The sequence below is a fragment of the Archocentrus centrarchus genome, chromosome 9 (genome assembly GCF_007364275.1).
Source record: "Archocentrus centrarchus isolate MPI-CPG fArcCen1 chromosome 9, fArcCen1, whole genome shotgun sequence".
Taxonomy (NCBI): Eukaryota; Metazoa; Chordata; class Actinopteri; order Cichliformes; family Cichlidae; genus Archocentrus; species Archocentrus centrarchus.
The window spans coordinates 24222620-24248018 of record NC_044354.1 but is presented as its reverse complement, the minus strand read 5'-3'; the positions used below and the strand labels follow the sequence as shown (position 1 = coordinate 24248018).

The window sequence follows — 25399 nt, the reverse complement described above, 5'->3', positions numbered from 1 at the left end:
TGTCAGCCATGCTTTCCCACTCAGCAGTCAAAGCTACTGGGCTAAACCAAGCAACACTTTTATATGCGGTTGAGGGTGAGATCGCTTTTGTTTTAATACATTATTTCCTGTAAATTACCTTTCAGCACATTTTCAACAAATGCTGGACGGATCAAAATTTAAGCAAAGTGAAACATATCTATGCACCCTTTTTGACTTCTGTAACGGTCACATTGTGGTACACTAATCTTGTTGTTGTCTGCAGACTTGCCCCCCCCCTCCAAAACCCACCTTATAGTTTATACTGTTTTTGCGATCCACCTTCCCACCCTCTCAGCCCGTGTTAATGGGACTCCTTCCTGGTTCTTGCCCTGGGGGAACATGGTCTGCATGCTACTGTCTGTCAATAGCGCCTCTTTTCTACCAGGATGGTGCTGGTGCCTAATTTACAACTGCTTCTACACATTTCCACTCAAGAAAAAAAAAAAACTGGTGCTGGTGCAAAAAAGTTGGCATCAGCACAACACCACAGAATTTCTGGCACCAAATTTGGAGCATGGACACTGGTGGCTGTGTGAAGGGCTACCGCAACTTCCCGTCGCAATGTAGACTTAAAAGATGGCAAAGCAGAACTGGCTTCTCACCATTAGCAGCACAACATCAGTGGATATGATGTATAGTTGATTGATCACGCCGCTCCTCTCTTCCCTGCCCCCTGCATTCACATCTTGACAGGTTTCTCCCTGGTCTGACGTGCCAAGTAGGGCTGGGTCATTTGAAGCTGGGTCTTGGCCGAGCCTACTACTGTCTTGTTTTTTATTTTTTGTCAGTTTAGTGGATCGCAAAGCTGTGCCTTTCCTTTTTTCTTGTGTTGAGATAGACTGACAAAATTGTACACAGACACTCATGGAAATTTCTTCAGTATGATTAGTGGAGACTGAAAATCAGCACGGTATATATGGAGGATATATACACTGCACAACAGAGGCGTCACTTGGGAAGCCTGCACTTCTGTGTCGGACAAATTTGTGCGCTAACAAGCTACTTCGGAGCCCGCGCTAGCCACAGGTTGCTTCTTTTTCACCAACACACATTACAGTATCTGCAGCCTCATCATTTAATAACGCCATCCGTTTGTTTATTTTGGGGCGGAAAGCTATCCTTCATCTCACGGCTTCATTTTTGTTTTTTATTTTAGGTGTGCTCACACGCGAGCATCATTCCATGTGTAAATAAATATAGAGGTGCTTCTATGCTTGCATGGTTTTGGTAAGACACGCCAAATATACGCAGTGTATCACTAGATGAACAAAATCACACAAATGCAAAAATTGCATCAAATCATGCATGCTCATACTGTGCAAAAGCAAAGGACTTGTAGTCCATATATATGCGTGTGGATGCACACACAATGAATTTGTGCTGTCTGGGGGGCTGACAAAGCTCTTTCTCCCTTTTTCCTTTGGCATCCATTATGGTCCAGCCCTGCTGTCAGAGAGCTTGTATTGCCTGAGGGGAAGTTCCCATTTGTGGGAGCATGTGGCAGAGAGGCTCTAAATCCCCTCTAATGAACCAATATGTAGGAAGGCTAAGCCTTTGGCTAGGTCGTCCAAGAAACGCCACTCTGCTCCCCGGCAAAAATGTATGCATATGTAGTCACCAGACCTTGTTTATGTCTGCTGACATTTAAATCTGAATGAGAGCTGCAGGATTAGAACTGGACTCATTTGCAAACCCAGTTGTTGATGTGTATGAATGAGGAGGAAAGACTGGGGTGAAAGAGGAAAAACAGAACAAGCTTACCTTTGGGTGTGGTAGGGGAAAAGAGCTTCTCCGATCCTACATCAGACACCTGGAGAAAAAAAAAAAAAGAGGACAGCAGACCTTTAGTGGATTTAGTGACAACCTACAGCACTGTCAAAAAAAAGCAGACTCGTATAATTTTGGATAGTTAATAAAAGTTAAGCAAGCACAGACACCGTTTTGATCAGTAAAAGCTCGTTCAGCCACAAATGTGGTCATAAGTGCTTGGAAGTAAAGTTCAACTCCCACACACAGCATTATACAGTCAATCAACAGTCTTCAATCAGCCAGTGAAAAGAACTCTCTCTGTACCAAGTGGTCCCTGTCTGTTTTTTCCCGACAAGGAAACATTAGGTGGCACTGTTGTGCCACCTGAAATCCCTTAAAAGAAATGCTGTCAAAGACAGAGGAAGTCAGAAGATGGCTATGCAGTGTTACCAACACAAAGGCTCCTGCACCCTCTCTCTATCCCTCAGAAATTACATTTTTTTCTGTATTATTTTTCAAGGAAGTTGCATCTCATGTGAACACAAAAATGATTTCATTCTAGAAGATATGTCTTAACTAATTTAATATCAAAAGACAATATCAGCCCATATTGGAAGTAAGCTGATGAGCTGTCATTTACAGAGATGGTGACTGACAGCGAGGAGTGGAAACCTGGTGGACCATAATGAAATGGTGCTGAGTCAAACACATGAAGAAGAAAGCCATCGGAGAGTTAAGGGATCGTGTACAGTTGTACATGAAACCCTGCGCGATATTTTGCTCTTGAATTTACATGGATATGTAGATTCTTGCAAGCATCACCTAAATTAAAAACAACACCATACATTTTCACAGGAAACACACTCGCTGACCACACAGCAAATCAAAAAAAAAAAAAAAAAAAAAAAGCAGTGAAGCCACACAAACCCTGGCATTGTTCAGAAACACTGTCTGTGTGCTTGGAAGATAATATTAACCATGAAAACCCTCAGCCTGAAACAGCAGCCCATATAGGGGCTTTGTTTAAAGCCACTATTTCCCTTTGCTTTTGCTCCTCTCATCTGGGATCTGCCGACTAGTAAAAAAGCTGCAAAAGCTGAACATATGTTCCACCCAAAGGGCCCGAGTGTCCTTAACTGCCATGCTTGTATTTTATGCGGCACAAAGGGAGCATATGTAAAGAATGAACAGTGAATCAGAGTGAGTACAAGAGAGACAGAGACAGAAAGAGAAAGCAAATGATTTTGTAAACACAGATGGCTGTCCTTGGCATCCCTGTTAGTACTTCACAAGTGTTTTGAGGACATCCTCTTCTTTCCAAGATCTCCCAATTTCTCCTCCGCTGCCACTGTGTTACTGTTCAGAACAATGTTTGTATGCCTGCGCTCGATGTCTCTGCTATTCCGTTATCTACAAAATGCAGGTATTAAACCTAAAGGGGAGACCCACGAAGTGGCCCTGAATCACTGCATCTGCCAAACACATTTAAAACTGTTAATCAACACAAGATCTGCTTTATGCCACTGATGTTATAGCAACATTATTAGGCTTCAATCAAGGACACATTATGCTCGATTTTATTAGATTCTTCAACATTTCCGCAACAATTAAACAGTGACAGAGCAACTGCAGCTGCCTCAGTTATAATATTAATTAACTGCAGTATTTATAGAAAGCCAAGTAGTGTGTTTTAGGTAGTTCAATAACCTCAAGCAGACGTTGTGAGAAAAGGTCAATAACAGCTCTTCAGTCTCAGTAGGCGGAACATTCAAAGGAGTGTGAACACTCAGCTGAACTGAAATATTTCCTGTTTCGTCTTACAGTAGACAAGGTGAAAGACTACAGAGGAAAGACAGAGTGTTGTGCATTGCCCTCCTTCAGTCTCCCAGAACCAGGGCGCCAGCCTACAACACAGGCTCTTTGTTAGCTTTGGACGACATTAAACGCTCCAGTACCAAGCCTCAGCACTGCAACAGCATAACCTCAGCCTTGAATCACTGCCCTGGAGGCCCTGGAAGAAAAATATGGGCTCGGAATGAAATGAAGCTTGTCAAATGGACACGGGAGTTGGCTCGGGGACTCGCTTAGTGTGGCACAGGGTCACAAAACCAGAAAAGACAGGGTAGGTAATGCCATAACTCAGTGTAACAGTTGAAGCAATTGTTATGACCAGAGCGGTTATCCAGACAGCAAGACAGACATAACACGTTCATGAGAAAGAGAACAGAAAATGCTGTTTATCATGTGCCAAGATCCCCTTATTCCTATTCTGGCAGTTTTCAGTGTGCAGTGAGCTGTTTTATAGTCCAAATGTATTCCAAGTAACATCAACAACCAATATTTAGACTTTAATGCTGTGTTTTGCACCTGCCAAGTCTGCATGAGTCCGTTGTATAATCCACAATTACAAGGCCGGCTTGCAAAAGCACTTCTTAAAAAGGCATGTCAAAGCGGAGCCCTGATGTTGCTAGCTGTTGTTTTTGTAGAACTTTCTGGGTTTCGTTGGTCACGTTGACATTTTTTCATGGGGCTGTGCTGCTGGCAGTCTGAGCCGCCTGCGGTTGTGGTGTGCAGAGGTCATGTATAACAAATTCTTCACACTCTCTTTGTTGAGGCAACACCGGGTGCCATTAAAAGCAGATGGAGTAAGATGAGACAGAAGGGAAATATATAGAGAGAATAGGAGAGACAATGAAAAAAAAGAGGAGCAAAGGCCAGGTTTTCCAAAGGAAACGGGGGAAATTTAACCATTTAAAAAATAATGGGGGAAATTCAAGCCACATTGCCTGGGAGCTAAAAGCCCTTGGAGCGGGCCGCAGGAAGCCTGACCTTTGTGGGGGCCGTCTGCTATTTGAGCCTCGGGCTTCAGGGGCCTGGCCTCCTCTCTGGAGGGCCGTCAGCAGGCCTCAGCTTTCCTTCCCTATTCTATTCATTAGCCATGCTTTATGATTCAGCTTCCTCTGAGCCACACAAGAGCTCCCTGAGGAAAGAGACTGCTGGAGAGATGGAGAAAAAAGGGAGCGAGGCTGAGGGAGGGAGGGGGTAAGCAAAAAGGAGGTCATAGGGCCCAGCCGGGGCCCAGCTCTCAGCAGCTGTGAAATCCTCCCGTTTCCTCGGCAGGCGTAAAAAGGAACAAGAGGGAGAAGAAAAAGAAGGAGTCCAGGGAGGGAGCTTGGCCAGTAAACCCACCATCAGAGGGCTAACTCCCTAAAGAGCCACATGCAGAACCATAATTCCCAGATTTAGGGAATGCCAAATTACAAATTACAATGCTATTTGTTTTAAAAAGTCCCCAACTTCCCTGAACACCAATGATTTATTGACTGCATAAATCTCCAGATAATTGCAGAGTAATGGAAGGAGAGCAGAGGCAGTGAAAACCTTGCTAGGTGTAAGTGAGACATTTACTGCATTTGCTTTCATGGCAAAGAAGCGAGGGGAATAATCTTTGAAAATGCTCCACGTCCGCGCTCCTCTTAGTTAAAAACACAGCAAGCTAATTAATTTAGGAAATCTGAAACAAGCATAATTGCACTCTTTTTGTGTTGAAACACTTTCACGCTTAATTTTTTTTTTTTTTTTTTGCACAATGGGCCAACTGAGCGAGGCAACGTGGGCAGTGAGGGAGGGCAGCATAATCAACGGAACGACCTTGAGGCATAAATTTATGAAAAGCATTGATCAGTTAAGGCTGTAATTTCACTGAGACAGGAAGGTCAGCAATTACCCAGATTCAATTAACCTCATTTAGTAAAGACTGCTGAGAGACCAGTTTCTCTCCCCATCCAACAGACCTCCTCCCACCCCCTGCTTTTTATCAAACGATCCCTAGGCCTTCAACTACCTTTGATCTGAGAGCTGCTGTTGTGTGCCCTGCGCTCCTCGGAGCCAGGCAGATGATGTCCAAACAGGATGAAATCTTGCAGCCAAAGGTTAGGTAAATCTAGACTAAATACAAACAAATTCCTAATACAGGCTCCTCCCATTCTTATGAAGAAGGTACAGCTTTCCTCCTCCCTGTAGAGAAATCATTTTTAAACAAGCTGGCAGAGCTATCACAACAGCTGTGGTGTGAAAACAAAGAAACCTGTTAGTAGGCTTTGTTGTGGGCTCATGCCTGTAAAGACTATAATTACAATTTAGTTCTGAGTCATTTGGCACATACTATGTTATTGACAGGCCGCTGTAGGACGAGTGCTAAGGTGGCTAATCTTAACACATAGATACTGCAAACCAAAGCAAACAAGTTTTCAAAGTGATGTTTCCCTTAATTGAAAAGGTGACTGCAGCAATTTGACTGACGGCTCAATAGCAAAAACAATTTAACGGGCAGCACGGAAGATGATCACTTGAATAAACTGATACATACAGGCAGGATATCAACTTAATGTGTACCAGTGCTACAGCTAGCAGGAACGTTGTCCTATATAATCACGGGTAATAGAGCAGGGGAAACAAACACGGCACATTATTGTCCATGCTTCCCTGACTAGCAATGGGAGTGGGTCAAATGTCTTAGTGGAGGCAAAGACACTTGATGTTCCAGTGTGGGAGTACACAGCTGCTTTGTGCTGCATTGATGTAACATGGCACTAAAGGACCTACTGGGTAGCATGAAAGCGAGTAGGACCCCCCCCTACCCCCTGTAAAGTTAGAAAGAGAAGGAGTGCAGTGGGCAAAAGGACATGTATCCTGAGATGGACGATCAGCCTCTCAATTACCCTGGCTGAACCTGTCTGACCGTGAATCCACACTTACTACCCCCCCACCCACCCCCCCCCCCACACACACGGTGTTAATTTGCTTCCCTGCTTGGTGTTTCATCACTGTCAAATTCCTCCTTCACTGCCCTCTCTTCCAATTTTCCATTCGCTGTCACCTGAAGCCCTGTGTCTCCTCTCTTTTCAAAATGATACAGATCCATTTTTTTGTTGTTTGTTTAAAGCAAGAAAAAAAAAAAGCAACTTGATTTTGGAGATGTCACCAGCAATACTGCTTTTTTTTTTTTTTTTTTTAGTGCGCAATTACTGCTACAGTAATTTGAGACCCTTCAAGGTTTCTATTGTGAGATTTTGCTTAAGTGTGACTTGAGATTTAGATTTTTTTTGAGCATAAAAAGACCATTATATGCATGACAATCTTAAACACCTACACAGGGACGCTTATCGGTATAAAAAAAAAATATATAGCAAAAACACATAAGTCAAACACAATAAGGGGCCTGTTTTTCTGTTCAGATGGGAGTAGCATAGTGCTTCAGATGAAGACTCCTATCAGCACACGCTCACGGCCCTCAGCTCCTGTCACCTTTTCACCCTAGACATCCGCTAGTGCTACCTTTGCAATAAATGCCGCATTAGACATGCACAGTGGGCCTACAGCTCCCCGACTGCAATGGGAGACACCAAATTAATTATCTCCCCTGCATTTGTCCTCGCGCTGTTCCAGAAACTTAATGACCTCCCGAGCGCTCGTTTATTATAAGTCGTACCAACGCTTTGCATTCCCTGGGCAGAGAACATCTACCTTACCTTCAATTTCTACCCACCACTCTCACCACAGCCTCCACCGCCTGCTTGTCAGAACAGGTGTGGGCCAGCAAGACTGCAAACCCCCTGCGAGCATGATGAGATATATGGCGAAGAGAGAAGAAACGTCCCACGCAACTGTCAACCAACAGATACTCGCCTCAAATGGAGCATCATTAAGATGATAATGAATTCCGTAGTGACCGAGCAGAATGGAGTGGCCTCCCCTTGCACACACGCAAAACACACACAAACCTCTTTATACTTGGCCTCGAGTGCCATTTTCATAGGCACATGTAACACGTGTGTGCGTGTGTGACAGAGAGCCAGGGTTGAAAGCTCCTGCTCCCTCTCCCCCTAGCAACAGAAGCAGGAAAATGAATGCGGAGAGAGCAGGGGGGCTTGGGCTTTGTGTAAAATATTACCCTTCGTCTCACTTACTGCACCCCACACTACCTATCCTCCCTCCCTGGCTGCGTAGCAGTTGCTAGCCCTTATCACGGCTGCCTGTCAGTTTAGTATACAAATTAGCAATCTATCAGGGGAATGCAGGGGTCTGTTTCATCAGTAGGGAGAAGGGAAGAGGCACGCATTGCATTAAAGCCTCTTGCTGCTGCAGACAGAGAGGGTCACAAATCAACGCCGCAGCAGGCCCACAGCCAGCACTAACCAGATAAGGAGAAATGAAGGAAAAAGGACAAGGCATATTTCACCAGAGAAGATCCAGGCCTGTTCAAACTAAAGGATGGAGGTGGGCCGGTGGTGGGGTATAGGAATCGGAAAGATCACAAATCACAATCTCAACCCTATAGTCACAAAAAGGATATGAGAAACGGGTATGGAATAAAAAGTAGAGAAATTCCATTTATAAAAGTGCTTTCGGTTGATTAAGAGCTACAAATTGCAGGAAATTAGGGCTAACACATTCCCACTTTCTCCTGTTAAGTGAACCTGCGCATGTTAATACCAGCAGAGACAAAACAGCTGCTAAGGGCTCTCATTAAGTGGCATAATGCAATGAGGCACAGTCTAAATTGCAGCAATAAAAGCAGACAGACAAATCATCTCGACCATCGCAATCCATTTAACTCAATTAATGCACAACCAGCATCTGAGCTCAGTGGTTTAAAAGCACGTGTGGTTCGATCATTGGTCAGGCTGGGGGTTAAGTTCTGCTTAAAACCATGGACACGGGGAAAGAAAGCGATAAGGACAATGGGTGACGTAAAACAAAAGCGGGAGATAGCGATAGTTCTCTTCAGCGCAGCACAGCTGACTGTGAAAAGAGCGTGGCCTCCTTTCCTTTTTAATGTCAGAATGTGTGCCAGCAGCGATAAGAACCCCAGGTAATCTCCCAGTGGAATCAGGGGGCTGTTCGTCATTACTCCCTGGCCCTGATATGGATCTGAGCACCTGATGACTTCTCTTGGCTCTCCAGGCTTCTCGGCAGCAGAGATGGCAGATAGCCCTTTAAGACACGGCTCACTGCTCCCTGATTGGCTGGTCAACAGCCACAACCAAATCCTAGCTCCCTCCGGGCTGCTGTGAGAAGGTATGATAGGAAAGGACACGGAAACTCACTCTCCCCATATCCACATCATCCTTTTGTTGTAAAGCCTTTACACCATTGTCAGCGTGGGTGGTGGAAAGTAAAAAAGCCTTTCTGGATGTTATTGTCTGAGAGGCAGGATAACAGACAGGCGGATTATTTCAAAAACAGCTTTCTCCAGAGCTCTTACAATGCGGCACCGTTGTTGCTGTGGAGAGGATCCTGGAGGAGATAATAATAATATTCCTAGTCAGAGCCTTTGCTGCAGTCGAGCTGCCTTCTAACAGAGAGATACACATCATTCTGACTGGCCCGCCGTGACATAATCGCCCTGCGGAGAGCTGCAGGCAAGCTTGGTAGGCAAACCACCTCTCACTGCAGCTTGTTAAGAGAAAGGTGGCTTTAAGCACTGCTCAATAGAAACTCCTATTGAACTCTTTTTTTCACTCCATCTGAACAATGTCTAGGTGAGTCATAGCACACCTCAGGCTACACAAGTTACATTCTTCCTTTTTTTCCTCCCTCTTAAGATTGCAGTGTGCTTTTGACTCGAATTTGCTAAGAGGAAAAAAAAAACAAACAAAAAAAACCACACAAACTCGGCAGGGTCTTAAATAATGCAGCGATAAGAAAGCTGTGACCCTTTCCATTGCCTCAACCCACACATGGCGAATTTCTTCTGCAGCAAAAGACAGTACCACAAAAAAAGAAGAAAAGGCAGAGCTGGCACTACATGTAAATGTGTGGTAGGCACTGGTTTGCTCCTCTGGGCACGGACACCTTTAATGAGAGGAAAAAATGCGCAGCAAAAGGCAGATCTCAGCCGTACTATGCCAGTGATTTTGAGTAATATGAATCACCTCCCCTCTAACACAAATAAATATTGTTCTAATACCAGTGGGAGTGTAAGGCCGACTCTGGGCTAGGAAAACTATGGGGGATCTAGGCTCCAATCACCAGCCTCTATACTGCACAGCAGTTACTCTGCATCCCACAGAGCTCCCTCAGCCCTATACTGTGAATGTACTTATATGCCTGGGACGCTGTGACCTTTTCAGCGTGACCCCTATAGCCCCTGAGCTCACAATTCAGGGTTTGCAGAGTGGTTTAATAATGGCGTCTCTCATAAAAGACAATTTAGGAATGTACCCTGACATCATGCTCATGTCATCTGCCACCATGAAAGCTGACCAGGATCAGGATCAATACAACCACTTACCCTGCAGAGGAGGAAGGGGGGAGCTGGGGAGGGCAGGGGATGGCGAGTGGTGCAGTGGAAAACTCGACCATCTCACTTTAAGGCACACTATCTACTCAAGCTAGCACAAACAAACATGGTATGTGCTATATAAAGTAGTCTCAGGCCTCTAAAGCCCCCAGGTCATATTGGAAAGGGATGTGGCAAGTTAAGTGGAATTTACTTTTGATGCAGACATCAGGCCTCGGGTTTCAGGCAGATGTAACCCAAGCTTTTCCCTGAGGCCTCACTACAGGGTGGGACAGGACACCTAATGCCCAGGCAGTCACCTTCAGAAATGCCTTCACCGCTCAGCTGCCCTTATAAAGGGAGGAGAATGCCAGCGGTGTCTGCTAAGGGTTAAAGCTACTTTTGACAATGGACAGACTTTAATTTCATTAGCAAACAAGGAGAGGTGAAGTTGCTATTGGATTTTTTTTTTTTTTTTTACTCTACAATTTAGTCTCTAGTATATAAGCAGTAGATGAGGTTTGTTGTTACTGGACTGCTATGCTCTGTGGATACGAGGGGAATTTAATATAGAACACAGACCCCAGCAGCCCACAGTACGCCCACTGCTTTGTCACAGCCACGAATCCTTTATGTTTTGATGCTGCCGTTTTAACACCACTATTTCTTAAATGTATACAGGGTTTCGACTCATGCATCTCCCAAGTCTTTATTATGGAAAAGTGTGGGCCCAAACTAAGCTATAAATTCTCTGCTCTCCTTGCATGTCTTTCGTGACATGGTGCAGTGCTCGAGCTTTTCTGTCACCGACAGTCCAGATGTGTGACTTACTGTGGGGTCGGTGGGAGTGTATAAATAACCACGATGACATATCAGTGGGACATGCCAGGAGCTTTGCTCTGGAAGGGAAGAGATGATGGAGGAGGTGCTGAGCGAACTGTGTACCATTTGAGAATCCAGCAAAAGCTAGTTTAACGCCAACGCGACAACTGCAGAGATCTTGTGGGAGAGCTTACGGCTTTAGACTTGACACTTACTGTGTAACATCATTCTAGCACCGCACACTGTGAGCCGACCTTCACAATGATCATGTTTGTGGTGATTTTTTAAATTGCAGTTGTCACTGCTTTCTGCAGCTGTGTGTGAAGTTATAATGATATGCATAGATTTATGATTAATGTGGATTACACTGTCACGTACAGAGTAATAACAGCCCATCAATACTTGACTCAAGGTCAGCTTTATTAACCTTATGATTCAGTTCAATTTGAATTTTATTTATATAGTGCCAATTCACAGCAGCACCCTACTATATCCAGTTAATTACTGGGAACTCACCACAGCTTATATTTGAATTAACTGCACTGATGTTACAATGCTAATGTGTTGTAGCTGCCTGTTCTTTTATGAGCCTTGGTGAACTCTGTGTATATCCCACTTGTTTTATTCTGCAATAACAAAACAGCACCGGCGGAAGGATTTGATCCAGAATCTATCCGAACACAAACTCCTGGACAGCAGAGAAAGGCAGCGCGAGGAGGACACATTCAATTTGTTTGCGCCTCTAGAGCAGATTTATGAGCAGTCACTGAAGATGGGGCTGTTAAGCATCGCCGGCCACGCCAAGTGTATGCAGAGCATCATTTGCTCTGGATTAAAATATAATGAAGCGAGTGAATGCAACTTTGTCTTACATGCGACTTCTTAAATTATTCAAGTGTAAAATAAAAAAAACAGCAGGCAAAGAATGTTCCCCAGAGCACTAATACCCTTTTTTCTGGGCCTGTTCATGATGGTGACAATGAATATCTTAGTGCTTGTTAAAAGCTTTGTTTTCTTTGTGTATGACTGGGAAAAAAAAAATAGCAAAAAGGATACCACGTTACATGCAGAGGCCGGGCATTTTCGTTTCCAGTGTGCTGGCTCCAGTGACATTATTCAAGTGTGTGTACATCGTGCACTGAATTGATTTTTTCCTTTTTTTTTTTTTTTTTGCTGTGTCCGGAAAGAAGCAAGGTTTAATAGCTCATTACCGCAGTGCTGGACCGCTTTAACAAACCAGTTTCCTGCCAATAAAACAAACCTGACAATCACACTGTAAACTACCTCTTCAATGTCGAGTCGTCTGCATTTACCGAAGGAAGCCTACTCTAGTCTAAGCTGCACAACTGCTTGCCTTAGCAGAGCCATTTAAAAAACTTGCTTGTTTTTTTTTCCCCCCGCTGGTAATTCTATGGCAACCTCTATTTCCTTCAACTTTCAACATCTGCATGTCCAGAAGCACTCAGCCTGGCTCAGGTGCCTTCTGCCTGTGTTTGATTAGAGATATGCAAACAGATGAAGTCAAGGCAGCAGCTTGTGTGCTTAAGCTGCCTTTTCTCACATTTGAGAGAATCCTTGGATTAGCTGGTCCAGGCTCCGGGGCCTTTATACTGAATGCTATTCATTCAGCAGAGGAGAAAAAAAAAAAAACTGTGTTTACATTTCGTGTCTGTCAGTGGTAAAGGTGCATGTGGTTGAACTGTAGAAGCCAACATAAACATGGATGCAACTGGATGCGAATATAATAGCCAGCAGAAGCCAGATGAAACATTGTGCAGGGAAAAAAAAAAACATCAGAGCATCCTTTTCCTTACACTTCCGTGTCAAGAGCTTTAGTCAAAGCTTTGAGGCTGGACAAAGGAGAACGATGAAGGATGTGTGGTGTTACCTCAAGTCACGCCTGACACACGCTGTTCTTGTTACTCCCCATCACTTATTGCCATTGTTAGAGAAACAAGGGCTGTTGCAGGTGCACACGAGTGCCAGACACATTTAGTATTTCCAGTCTTTCTCCATATAAAAGCTTCCCAAAATGTGTTAATTTATCCTCGAAAAGATAAAAAGATCGAAGAAGGCAAAGTGCCACTCACCATCAAAACGCAGTCTGCCTAGGGGAAATCGCTGGTTCGTGGTGTTAAAGTTTTTTAAACATGCTCAGGTGCATTGCCAACAGGGCTCCCAACTGGCCTTGTGAACCTGCGTGGCATTTTGTGCCACCCAACAACATGTAATTGGAGACCTAGCACGCTCTGTTGCACACCTGTAACGGGTCTCTGAACACTGAGATCCTTGCCCAGGCCGTCACCCACATCCACGGCTGACAGGAGCCTGGCAGGTTGCCAGTGTAAGGAGGCAAGATCTTCTGGTACACTGCCCTGGCATCCACCGCAGATCGATACCTCCATACACAATTAGAGAGGCTAAAACAGATGTGCTCACAAGCCTCAGCGCTCTGTCTACACCATCAACTACTGTGACACCTCTAGCTTCTTATTAAAGAAACACAAACACACGCATGCATGCCTGCTTGCAATAAATCAAAACCACTGAAGATGGAAGCTTCCAGTTATCCCTTTGATTATCCAGAAAAAATATCCTTTCAGCAGCTTTTGCTAGCATAGCAACACTTCCAGAGTGATTGGTCACAGTAGAAGAAAACAGGGGGGATGTGCAGGCCTAAATGGTGAGGATGGGTCAGTGGAAATTGTTCTCCTGTCTCCTTCCCTTTCCTGCTGGGACAGATTTTAGCCTGCTTGTCTGACAGTTACACTTGTTCTATCAGCTCAGCCCCCCACCCTGTCACTAACAGGTGGCCTGTCCCTCACAGCAAAGTCATTTGCTTTGCACAGCAGTAGTTGTGGGTAGCCCCAGCCAAGCTGCATTTAGGTTTTCAGTATTACAGCCCTAGCCAAAGACAGAGGCAGTGGAAGAATGCAGAGGAAAATGCTGGGGGAAGGGAAGGAAGAAAAAAACTCCTCCGATCAAATAAATGCCACTGTAAGCACAAGTGACAAGTCTTGTTTGGGGTCGTCCCTGCTCAGGGCCTGAAAGGCCAGCACTGCCTCATCTCCTCAGCTATGTCTGCGAGCAAGGTGGGTGGGTTAGAGAGGGAGGGAGAAATGTCTGATTGGTGCCATAGCCAAGAGTGAGAGCAGGCCAATTATATTTCCTATCCCTCAAGAGAAGGCCAGAGCGAAGCCTCTGCCATCTCTCCTCTCCTCACCTCTCAAGACACTTCACATAGATAAATAAATGACAGCCCCACAGGGGCTTGGCCCAGTCTCCCAGAATACATTGCAGAGGCTGGCCGCTTGCCTGTCCGTTTGCCTTCACCTGGCATTACTGCAGATAGACATTTTTCACATTATTATCGTTGCATCGTCTCCATTGCCCCGTTCACTCACTGAGATGTGGTTGATGATGTCGGCAGAGGACCCGAGGAGATTGGAAGGAAATGTCTCCTGTCAAAGTCAGCATAGCCTAGCTTAGCAGAAATTTAACAAGTTCCCTGGGCTCCCTCCATTCACTCTCTGACGGAGCACGGAGCCAGGACATGGCCTGCTGACAGCCCTAGGCATGTCACTGTCACTGACACTTGATAGGCGAGAGAGGAGAGAGGAAAGGCAAGAGGGCTCAACCCTACAAGGCTCACACTTAGCTACACAGCTTTATATTACTACCTTTCTTTAGACAAACACACACAAAAAAAATACTGTTGGAAATTTGGCTTGATGTAATATAACACGAATGGTACCAGCTTTAATCACCCTCAAGTTGCCTTAATTACTCTGCAAATGACTATCTTTGAGTTGTCACTATAAAATGCTCACAACTTAAAAGAAAGCTAAACATGCCAGAATGTTAGTGTTTTTTCATTCAGTAATAATCTGGTAAAATCCAGCAGAGAAATACTCAAGCTTCAACTCCACGTGTAGGGCATGCAACCCTCCACGGTCTCACCATCCTCTGATGGCTAAACCGAAAACCAGATACTTTGGATCAGCGGGGATAAAAAACAAGGCAAATAAAAGTGGAGGGTGGAATGGTATGCATTAACTATAATCAAAAAGAAACAAAAGGGAGACCAGGATGCTTTAATTACTTCTCACACATGGTTTTGTGGGGCCAAGCCAGGCAAGAAAAGCAACTTAAATTAAATGGAAACAAAGTGCAAACAGTTCTTAAAAATCATCTATTATCAACTGTAGACTACAGCTGTAGACTAGGTTGATGAAAACTGTCCATTACTATATAAAATAGTATATAAAGGTCATTTTAGGTTTAAAAAACATCAACAACAACAAACAAAGCACCAGACGGCTGCTAATACTGCAGCAAAACAAGACAGAAGTTACACATTTATGAAAAATAGGATTTTGGGGGTGATGAAAATGGTAAATTTATGACAAAAAGTCAAGTCAAGAATCAACAATGTTTGCAAAGTTGGTACATACTCATCACCCCATGCTCTGTATCATGCCTTCTGTGTATAAACGAATCAAATTATAGCCTACTTTGCAATTGGGTTTAACATTAAGTAAATGCTCGTGATTTTAGACTAGAATCACCACATTATCGTAAGCATCTGGACTTTGAAGAGACACTGCCATGAATTGGATCTATTCAGAAGAAAATATCATATTGATTTAGATTTTCCTCATGGCATTCCCTGCTTAACAGTTTCAAGGCTGATCTAACCTTGCTTAGTGGCATTTTTTTTCTTGGAAATTTAGGACTTTCGTTTCATAAAATATCCCACTTCTTCTTGGAAACCATGACTTAGAATGGAAAGCTAATCCCCTCCATTGACCCCATTTCCCTTTCTCTTCTTTTTCTTGCAGTGGCTCTGATATGACCACAGATAAACGTTCAGCATGGCCTTTAATATAAGAAAGGTGTTGAAATGACTGGAGGCTAACAAAAGTGTTTCTCTGGAGAAAAGGTGTATTTTTATGTCACACATGGTAGGAACACCCAAATCTTAGTGATTGCCATTTTTAAAAAATCCCTTAAAATGTGATTTCAATAAATTTGCATGCCATCCTGCCAAGGAGCTGGAGATATATATTATGTTTGTCCACTGGAGAAAGCTTGGATGAGGCCTGAGTGAGGTCCTCTATGAATCTACTTAATAGCCGTCCTCTGTTTGCAGAGTCTCTCTTGACTCGCTGGTGTTGCCACAGTGCTAAATTGCACAGCTGTTCCACAATCTGTGGCTGTTTTAATTACGCAAATGTGAGCGGCAGCTCGTCAGTTCCTCACTAACGAAGGGGCCTGCTTTCCAGCGAGGGTGCCGTATGTTTGGTATGTAGGCCCATTTCCACCCAACGCTCCCCAGGCTGTGCACGGACCACCCGACACATTCGCATCCCGGAGAAGATGCATCTAATTAAAGCTCCCGAGTCAAATCTGCTTACTAAGGGGGAAAAACATGCGGGCTGGATTAAAAGACGGGGAAAGCGCTGAAGTGGGATGAGGGGGGGCTTTAATACACTGCAAGTGAAAGAGCTTAGGAGGAAATATGAGAACTCTCTATAGTAAGATCCCAGGCAAGGCTGGAAGGAATTGTTGTGAACGTGAGCCGATCAGTCAGCGTTTGTCAGTCTGATTCCTGAGAACTTCCAAAGCCCCCAGGCAGAGACAGACAAGCAGGTTGTTGTCTATAAAAGTGGCTTCTTAGCAGTCCTGGTTGCCCCATCGTTCAGGAACATCTGCATCATTTCTCAACAACTAGAACAGAAACTAAGAAAGCTCCAAACAGCCACTACCAATCCCAGAAACACTGACTCAAACAGCATGGAAAACAAATACTGATTTACAACTTTAGTTGAGTATTCTTACATTTGCAGATGCACGTACAAAATGTGCCTTTTATCCCTCTCACATGATGACAGTACACGACAATAAAACTGTCCAGTGAGACACAGAGAACTGTTAATGCACTGGCATTAACAGTACATCACCCAGCTTCTTCCATCCAATGTTCAAAACAAAGGTGTTAAGAACTCCCCTCATGAATCAGACTTGCTGGCTAAAAGCCTAGCTGCAGTGTACCACCCACCTCCAGTTTTACATGAATACCACAGCCTAAAGTAGCAGTGGGAGACTACATAATGAATGCATGAAGCTAGGTGTCACGGGGGCTCGTATAGTGCACAAAACGATGGGGCAATTAGGCCCACACGACACCTCGGGATGGCGTGATGAAGGACTCCTGGGCTTGTCTCCTCCGCCTCTGTTCCACTATCATTAAGGATTGAGCAGCCACATCTGGCTAATGGCACGCCTGGGGTTCCTGCTCAAACACTGTGCCACGCCGTGCACATTTAATTACGCCTCATAAAGGTAACAAAAGACACAGTCTGCTCTCGGGGAAGCGCTGTTTGGAAATCGGAAAGGAAGACAGGGACAGACAGAGAGAATGAGGGGGAAGATGAGAAACTGGCTAGCTGCCAGAATTACAGGTTGACCCAGGTCGGCGGCTTCAAAGGAGGGGAATTCACTTGAGTGTCTCTACCTCTCCTTGAGACGGGTTCCAAAGAGCCCACTGCGAGCAGGAGATGCTCTGCAGCTAAGAATGAAAGGCCCTCTAGTTTGTCTCCGCTTCTCCTATTAGATCATGTACTGCACTAGCTGCTGTCTTCAGCGGCTAATTGCAGGAGGACAGCGGGGATTAAAGGGAGAGCTCCTTTGAAATACATATGTATGGGATATAGCAGCTGTTTCAAGTGAAGAGGGAATTTTCTGTTAGGATACAAACAATGACAACATCACAGGACAAAGCGTGTAACAGCACTTTGGCCTGCCACTCCACAGGCACCGGGCTGCTCATCACCACCTGCAAAGAGCTCAACACATTCAGCCAAGAGCATGAAAAACACATTACCCTCCGACTGATTGACCGGCTGACCTATGACTTAGTAGTACCTGGAGGTATTCAAAAGACCCGTGATGGCTGCTTTATGCAGCAGATAGCTGACATTTTGAGCTGAGAGAGTAAAAACTAATGTATTAAAAAAAAAAAAACAAAAAAAAAAAAAGAGACAAAAAGAAGAAGGAAACACAACACAAGCCCCGGGTCTTTCAGCGAGCAGATGCCCGCATACAGGAAAAGAACCGCAGATATGAAGAGATGAGTACAAAAAAGCCGCAGCTCATTTTCGAGTCAGCCCACTGTGTGGCAGTTTGAGTGAAAGCCTGCTAACACCACAAGAAAGGTCACCGGTCACTCCCGTTTGGACGTGCACATAAATCCATCGATGCGGTTAATAACAGAGCCATTCTGAAGGAACCACAATGCAATAGAAAACAGGCGAAGAAATATATTTTATTTTGCCAGCATCTCGCTCCCTCCCTCCCTTCCTTAACAATTAACGGCCTTGTGCAGTTCCCCTTGTTATTTATAACTTAAATGTTAAAAACAGACATCTCTGCAGTGTGTGTTAAAAGACGAGCCTGCCAAACGCCTCGCTCCACAGCAGCCTCCTTTCCTGTAAAGTCTCCCTCTGCTTTCAGTGCAGAGAGAGTGTTTTATGGCAAGTCCCTTGTCAGGATTAAGATGTAGTTCCAAGTGCCACGGGGACAAGCATAAATTCTCCATCTCCTACTGTGGACCCACAAGTGGTGGAGCTTAGGGAGTGTCCTTGAAGTATGAATAACATCACATGCTGTGTGTCATCTGTTATACTAATGACATGTCCTCAGAACAATCTACGTCCCCCCGTGGGCTACGAGTCTGTAAATGAGAGAAATATTTGCTTCCTTGTCCAGTTCCATATGCGTTGTAAATATGTTTTCAAATACTGTTAATTAATCATATGAACACTCTATTTGCACCAACAGATTAATGCCTGATGTAACATCCACCACGGCCGAAGCTGAGTCAGAGGATTTACAGATATCAGACTCAGCACCAGGAAAACATTCATCGTTTTTTATTCAGTGCAGAGGCTATCGTCAAGGACCGGGGATGAACCTGCTCTCTGTCAAGTAAATCATAAAGGAACATCAGGCAAAGATGGAAAAACAGTGTTCGAGTACAGTCCTAGCAGTGCTGGCCTTAAATGGCTTGCAGAACGAGTAGTATGCTGTTTTGAAAATCTACAGCACAACCCACTTCCATATTTCTTGAAGTTTCTCGCAGAGGGCAGCTTAAGTCTTGGAGTGTAAGCCAATTTGGATTACCTCCACATCTTAGACAGGTTCCAGTTGGGATTTACAATACTTTAAAAACATGTTCCTCCCTAAGCACAGCTTTAACCCCAAAATGCATCAACAACATATTTAACTGACATATTTTTTAAAATTATGTTATCCCCTGTTATTTCTCAGACTGCTGCATATTCAAAGCTAGAAAACACTCTGTTCAAAACAGCTCCGAACTGAAGTATTACTTTATAATACTGACTGATAACATTCTGGGGTTTCAGGCATCGTCTTCACTACTAAGAACATAGTGCTGCATCCAAATGCTTGGGCTATTTTCTCAAACCTCTCTATAGCTCATTTTTTCACTTCTGAATTCATGCATAGATGCAGAATAAATCTCCATTTCTTCTTCTATCTCGTATCCAGGCTTCAGGGGGCACAAGGCATTAGTCTCATGATGCTGGGTTTGTCATGTCTTCCCTAGCTGTGATCTGCCTGAACTCTTACATTACAAATAGCTGGAGGATTTTTCACCCTCTTATCACATTTGCCAAGCAGGCCTGTCTCTTATCAGCTTTTCGCTGGAGATAAATGGGCTTTTGAAGATAGGAATAAGAGAGGTTTTTGCAAGCTAATTCCAGGGCCCCCATCTGCAGTAGATTACAGATAGGTGCCAGGGAGCGGAGAAAGATACATATTTTAATATGAAGGTGGTGGAAGTATCAGGTTGAAGAGCGACTGGTATTACAGTCTCATATACTCTATAACCCAAAGACACGGAGAACTAACAGGCAATAATGAGAGATAATGGATGGACTGTGAATAATCTATGGAAACTTCATCATTGATCACATCAGCTTCACTGTTGAGGAAAATTTCCAACTAAGCCTATTTGGAGCTGGCAACACTGTAAGAATAGCAGTGAATAAAAAGACACTTTTCCCTGCGTGTGCCATACAGGTGGATAAAATAATTCAACAATCATTTGCTTACAGTTCCCAAACAAATGCGAATCATTTTTGGACTGCCTCCACATCACTACACGCTAATGGCAAATAATAGCAATTAACAGCTTATAATACACATATGCTTTATAATACTAACTACAGTGTCATTTAAGTCACTGCAGTAATTTGATGCAAGTATGAAACGCAATTCTGTTGAACTAAGATAACCACTGTTGAAATATATTAAAACAAGTATTGTTTTCTGTTGCTTATATATTCTAACACAACTCTAAGCAGTAACTGTGCTTTAGAAACTGTCTGAAAGCACCAATAAATTTTATTCAAATGCAGGGCAGTGACAGCAACATCACAAGAGACAGAAAATAGACATTGTTTGTAGTTATTTGCCTGTTTACTGCTGTGGGTTACATTAAAGACAGACACAAAATTATAGAGAGCAGATTAACAGCTGACCACATCACCACTGAGTACAATACTTGTAGGGTCCTATGGAAATTTAACACTAATACCCTGGGAGAGAGTAAAGTAGGGTAAATCACTAATTATATATATATATACACAACGACAGGAGTATATATATATATATATATATATATATATATATATATACACACACATACATACACACACACACACAAAACCAGATGTTGGTTTTCTAGCAGAGTGCTGAAAAGTGACAGACTTGTGCCATATGAGACACCAGTGTTGCTCTCATATTAACTGGCGACGTGTGAGCCAGCCTAACCTTGATGGTTGAGATCGCTGGGCGCGATGGGGGGAAGAAAACCTAATTAAACAGCTCCTCCCGTCGTTGTGTAAGTCAGACACGGGACACACTCACACTGTTGTCCTGCGTGGTGGATTAAAGAGCGCATGCCTACATTGTGCTGCACTAACAGGACGCCGATTTATAAAACAGTTAAATATCGGAGTTAAAAAGGGACAACTAGAACCAGCTGTGTTGTGGTGCATAATACAATTGTAAAATAAAATATAGCTTTAATTTGCCGACATCTTAATCGTACGTTAAAACCCCAAAGCGCAGATTAATGGTTATATTTTCAGAATGTACACAATGCCACTCTATGAATGGTCTAACTTCAATTTCGTCGGATTACTGTACTGTAAAATCAATACGGAATTATAGCAGCCATCGCAAATGTGCAATTTAAAGCAGGCAAAGTAAGTTCGGGTCTTATTCGAGCCTCCGCTGTATTTTCGCTTACAATGTGCGCGGGGCGGCTCGATGGAGAGGGAAATGCGCCTGCCACCGGCGGAGTCGGGCTATAAAAGAAAAACCCGAATAGCGAACAGCGTTGCTTAAATACCATCCTGATGCATTTAGACGGAAAGCGTAAATCCCAGATTATTTCTAATTACCCTGAGTGAACACAGTTCAACGGGAAGAAACAATGAAAGCAACAAAAGCAGCGCTGGAATAGCTTAAACCTTACCGACTCCAAATGCGCTGAGATCGGCAACGGAGATATCCAAATCACCCAGGCTGGAGCAAATACGAAGACGCATTCATAAAGATATTAGAGAAAGCCTTACTGGGAGTAAATCCAATGAAAATAAAAAGATTGTTCAAAGCTGCAATGATGAGAAATTTTCACTGAAGACAGAATAACCTGCCGCAACAATAAATCTTCATCGAGAGGATTTTTCCTCCGTCTCTCGAAAGAAAAAAAAAAAAAAAAAAAAAAAAACAACCGCCGAGATCTTCAGGAAACGGAGGGAAAAGGCAGTTTATTTCACTTCACTAAAGTTCTTTTGGTAAAATTCGGACTCCTCGAGAGAACACAGAGAATCTTTGTCAAGCCAGAGCACCGCTCATAGGATTCCAACTCGGATAGTGGAAAGCGCCGATGACAGATCGTCCACAATAGATTCCCCGAAGTATCTGGCGATCTCAAACAGAAAACCCGACGAAATACAAATCCAAGAGCCGTGCGGATACTTTCGCGTACATTATGAATATCAGTAGACGGTTATCCACAAGATCCGAGCACGTTTAGCAAAGACAAGAAGTCCCGAAAAAAAACGCAGCGCGCTCCGCTCCTCTCGGACCAGCTCTCGGCGCGCAACAGAGCGAAAGACTGGGGCTGTGCTGCGCGTCAGCCAGGGTGTGTGTGTGTGTGTGAGTCTGTGTGCGTGTGTGGCAGCAGCTGTTGAAAATGAGGACAGGACGAGACCAGAGCAATCAATGTACGAGGACTTGATCTGATTTGTTAACACTATTTCCAATAATGGACCCCGGATTTTTTCCCCGTTTCTGCTCTTTTGTAATCACCAATTTATTTGTTTACCTTTCGCGAGCGAGGTTGATTTTCAAGATGACTTTAAAAAACAAAACAAAAAAAAAAAACTGTGCTATATCCCTCCTTCATGAACATATTTTCGTAATGCCCAACAGTAGCGTGTGTATACACGTTCCATACTGGATAGTAATAAAACGCATGTTTTTCCTGTTGTCTCATAAAACAAATGCATTGAGCAATAAAAATCCGTCGTTTTGACTGATCTTTTTCATGAGCCAAACTCATGATATATCATACAGTGAGATTAAACCTCTACTGTCAAACTCACTAAATAAAGATGAGCGGTCAGGGAGAATAAGTTATACGAAACATTTGTATTTGTTACTTTAATCCTTACTTCATCATCCCCGACTGGATGTAGCAATTTATATGCTTCGACCAAAAGTTCAAAACCTAGCTCCCCTTTCCCCCACAGAGCCCTCTATTTTGCAGCAGTTCCCTAAAACTCTCAGCAGCCTGGGGACTATGGATTGGCATCAGTCCTCTCTGAGCATCCATCTGCTCCTTTTCCACAGTGAAGATGTTATTCTTAAAATGTACTTTAGAGGAGAACTCTCGGAGGCTAAAGAGGAGGAGGATAGAGCTTTGACGTCTCCTACAAAGTTAGCCCTGTGGTTATCCTGTTCACTCTTGTGACCTGCTTAACTTAGCCATGATTGAAGTCAGGTTGAAAGAGGCTTATGCTTGCAAAATGCCAACGCAGAGTAAGGGGCTCCTTCTCAACTTTACCTCCCTGTGGAGGTTTCTGGAGACAAGGAGAAGATTGGTGTTTACATTCTGCCATACTTTGTTATACTCCACAGATGCCCGCGAGAGAATGGCAGCTCTGTTATGTGAAATACATCCTCTTGGAAAAGGAAAAAAATAAAAAGGATAAATACAGTATTGTGGATGGATAAATAATATGCTGCGATACCTGCCACAAACTGTCCATTTACACATTTTGCCTGTAGGTGAGGAACTGCTGTCTCCTAACAACAGTGTGTGTAACGGTCTACCCCGATGGTTTGTGTTGGGAATGCATGACTTGCAATTATTTCCCAGCTGACTGTGATTAAGGGTCATCTTACAGGCTTTTCTTAAAAACACAGGGCATGACACAGACAGACATGCAAACACTTGAACCCACCAACCCAAATAAATAGGGCAGTGTTGAATGCGGAAAAGCATTTGGGATTTGACAGAGGAAATCTAGACACCACTAAATTTAACTTTGGTCAGTCAGACTGACTCATAAATAACGGTTTACCACAAGCAGCTGAAAATAAAATACGCGAAGGCAAACCTAGAAAACATCCGGGATGATGAAGGGGACAGGGAAGCAGACGTGAATCTGGGATAACTTGTGAATCTGGGGAAGGGAATAATAGCTACAACTCCTGCCCTTAAAAAGGGCCCCAAGATTCTTATTCACAGTGCAACAAGGCAACGCTATCTGAAGCTGAAAACTTCATGATGTGGATGCTGCATGCAACACAGCTGCTGTTGGTCAGTATATAATTACGATCCATAAGCCTTTTTTCACCCAACTACAGTGTCACAGTCGAACTTTTATGTCTCTACAATACAAAATGCATCCTGTATACAGTATTTTACCTTGTTGAAGATGCGAGATGTAATCCACACACCCTGCAATTTCCAAATGACATTAATCACACCAAATAGTTCATTTTCAGAAACGTCAAGGTATTCTTTAGATAATTCTAAACCACCTGAGATGGACACATGAGAGAAATTCTAGTAGGTTTTCATCTTACACCAGCAAGGCCACATACAGTTCCCAAGGTAAGGGTATAATCACTACATTACCTCTGGGAAAAAGGGTGGGTGTATTTTCTGTCCTTCAGCACTTTAACAGCCAGCTTTCGTCTCGACGTCCATTCAGTGGTGGGCCACTAATGCTGCCAGCTTCAGTCAGGAGAACAGTTAATCTCAGGTAAGCCTGCACTGACTGAGTGGATCTAGAAGCCTGGTCCAAATATCTGCCTTGTGGAAATAGCATTTGGCATACAATATCCCCCTACTCAACAGCTTTCTAAAATAGGTGCATGTACAGTAAAAAAAAAAACTGTTATGTAAAGAGAGAAGCCAGGAGTGTAGGCAGTAATACGCTGATTACAGATGTGATGTTGACAGGAAGTATAAATATTGACCATGAAGAGCAAATTAAATATGAAGCTATTAGAAAGTTTGTCTTTTTATTTTTCTTGGAGGCTGATATTTTGCTAACAGCTCATCATCCAGTTTTTTTCTTTTAATTCAAGAGTTCAAAAGAGAAAACGCCGTCTCATAAAGAAAATTATATCAAGGCCAGAAGGCGCACAACACAAATGAGCTCAGGAGCTGGTTTCATATTTAGGTAGTGATTTGTGTACGCTATTTATAGCGCTCGTGTCCGTTTTCTCACTTTCATGTGAGAACACCTTTTAAATGCTATACATACAGCATTTTTTGCATCCATCCATCCATCCATGCATCCATCACAAGTGTGCGCTATAGATTCAAATCCCAGCTATCTACTCCCCATTACTAGTAAAGAGAGGCACAACGTGGGCTGCTACCAACCTAAGCAGAACACAGTCGTGCTTTATATCATTTTATTTCTGCAGCTGTACATTGTAATTTGTATCTGGAGAGTGCCTTGCAGAATCCATGATTTATTCATTACAGGGGCTCGAGTAGCATAGACCAGCATTGTGAGAATCAGCACCTTATTCAATGACTCCCATCTTTCAATATGGACAACATTTCTGGGTCGTCCATGTGGAGCACCAGCGTACTCAGGAACACAAGTACTGCTGCTGAGAACGGAGGCCAGAAAATGTCAGACATTTTGTAGGACTCTCATGAGACCCGACTAAAAGTAAAGGACTTCAGAGCAATAAAGGCTCTCCAGAGATGCACAAGCAAGTGCACAAGACAAAGATGCAAACTACCTGGATTGGGATTATATGTGGAAAACTAATTCTGGTGCTGAGGATTTTCACTTATGTTCAGTCTTTGGATTCATATTTCTGAATGCGCTGCATGTATAAGGCTTGTCAAGCAGCTTCTTTTTCGTTTGAAAGTTCTCATCAAAGCCCTCT

At 43.6% G+C, this 25399-nt stretch overlaps 1 protein-coding gene across 8 annotated transcripts in view; it reads right to left on the bottom strand.

The window, feature by feature from the left end:
- Positions 1 to 25399, bottom strand: part of fbrsl1 (fibrosin-like 1) — a 270174-nt gene that overhangs the window by 37302 nt on the left and 207473 nt on the right. For all 8 annotated transcript variants that reach the window (XM_030737150.1, XM_030737147.1, XM_030737151.1 and 5 more), the window contains one exon: positions 1783 to 1831. In XM_030737150.1, coding sequence (XP_030593010.1) covers positions 1783 to 1831 — 49 coding nt within the window. The remainder of the gene's footprint in view (positions 1 to 1782; positions 1832 to 25399) is intronic.